This window comes from Rhincodon typus, chromosome 46, assembly GCF_021869965.1.
Source record: "Rhincodon typus isolate 14 chromosome 46, sRhiTyp1.1, whole genome shotgun sequence".
NCBI lineage: Eukaryota > Metazoa > Chordata > Chondrichthyes > Orectolobiformes > Rhincodontidae > Rhincodon > Rhincodon typus.
The window spans coordinates 7,931,470-7,932,495 of NC_063377.1; the positions used below are offsets into that span (position 1 = coordinate 7,931,470).

General features: G+C 52.2%; 1 protein-coding gene across 1 annotated transcript in view; it reads left to right on the plus strand.

Moving 5' to 3' along the window:
* Positions 1-1,026, plus strand: part of LOC125487853 (nonsense-mediated mRNA decay factor SMG5-like) — a 10,307-nt gene that overhangs the window by 2,526 nt on the left and 6,755 nt on the right. The window contains exon 2 of the mRNA XM_048620300.1: positions 217-315. Within this exon, the coding sequence (XP_048476257.1) occupies positions 217-315 (99 nt within the window). The remainder of the gene's footprint in view (positions 1-216; positions 316-1,026) is intronic.

The window sequence follows — 1,026 nt, forward strand, 5'->3', positions numbered from 1 at the left end:
GCCGGGGGAGCGGGCACTGTCGGAGTGCCTCAGCGCCGAGGGAGCGGATGTTGCCAGGAGGGTCAGCGCCGGGGGAGCGGATGTTGTCAGGAGGGTCAGCGCCGGGGCAGCGGGCACTGTCGGAGGGGGTCAGCGCCGGGGCAGCGGGCACTGTCAACGTTTGATAGACACAGTAGGTGCACAGGCTGCTGTAAATCGCTGTTCTGGTTTTGGCAGGGCTGTGGTGGAGGCTGTTCATCGACTTGATGTCATCGTTTGCAATAAGACTGCTTACCGTGAGGTGTTCAAACCCGAAAACATCAGCCTGCGGAACAGGTATGTCACGGGGGGCAGGGGGGAGGTGCTATTATTGCAAAGGGTAAGGAGAAGGGAGGGGAGAGTTCAGAAGTCCCCGCGTAACTGTACAAGGTATTGGTGAGACCACACCTTGAGTACTGTGTGCAGTTTTAGGCTCCTTGTTGAAGGAGGGATATGCTGGCTTTGGTTTTAAAATGGAAGCGATCTCTGTCTGTTGATCCTTGGAGTTTCGTAAGAATGAGAGGGAATCATATTCAAACCTGTAAGATCCTGAGATGTCTTGACACGGTGAAGAGATAGTAAGAACTGCCGATGCTGGAGTCTGAGATACCACCGTGTGGAACTGGAGGAACACAGCAGGAAAGCTGATGTTTCGGATCAGAAATGGCGAAGGATGTCTTCCTCTTGTGAGAGAGATTCTAAAATTAGAATTAGGGTGTTACAGAACAGACCGAACCCCCTCAAAACACTTGATGAGGTTTACAATGCTACAAAGAGACAGAATACCTGAGGCAGAGATAGTAGGTACTGCAGATGCTGGAGAATCCGAGACAACAAGGTGCAGAGCTGGATGAACACAGCAGGCCAAGCAGCATCATAGGAGCAGGAAAGTTGACGTTTCGGGCCTAGACCCTTCTTCAGAATACCTGAGGCCTTGTTCATCGTAGTCGGTGACTTTGAACCAGGCCGACCTCATGAATGTGCTACCAAAGTTGTGTCTCCTGTCCC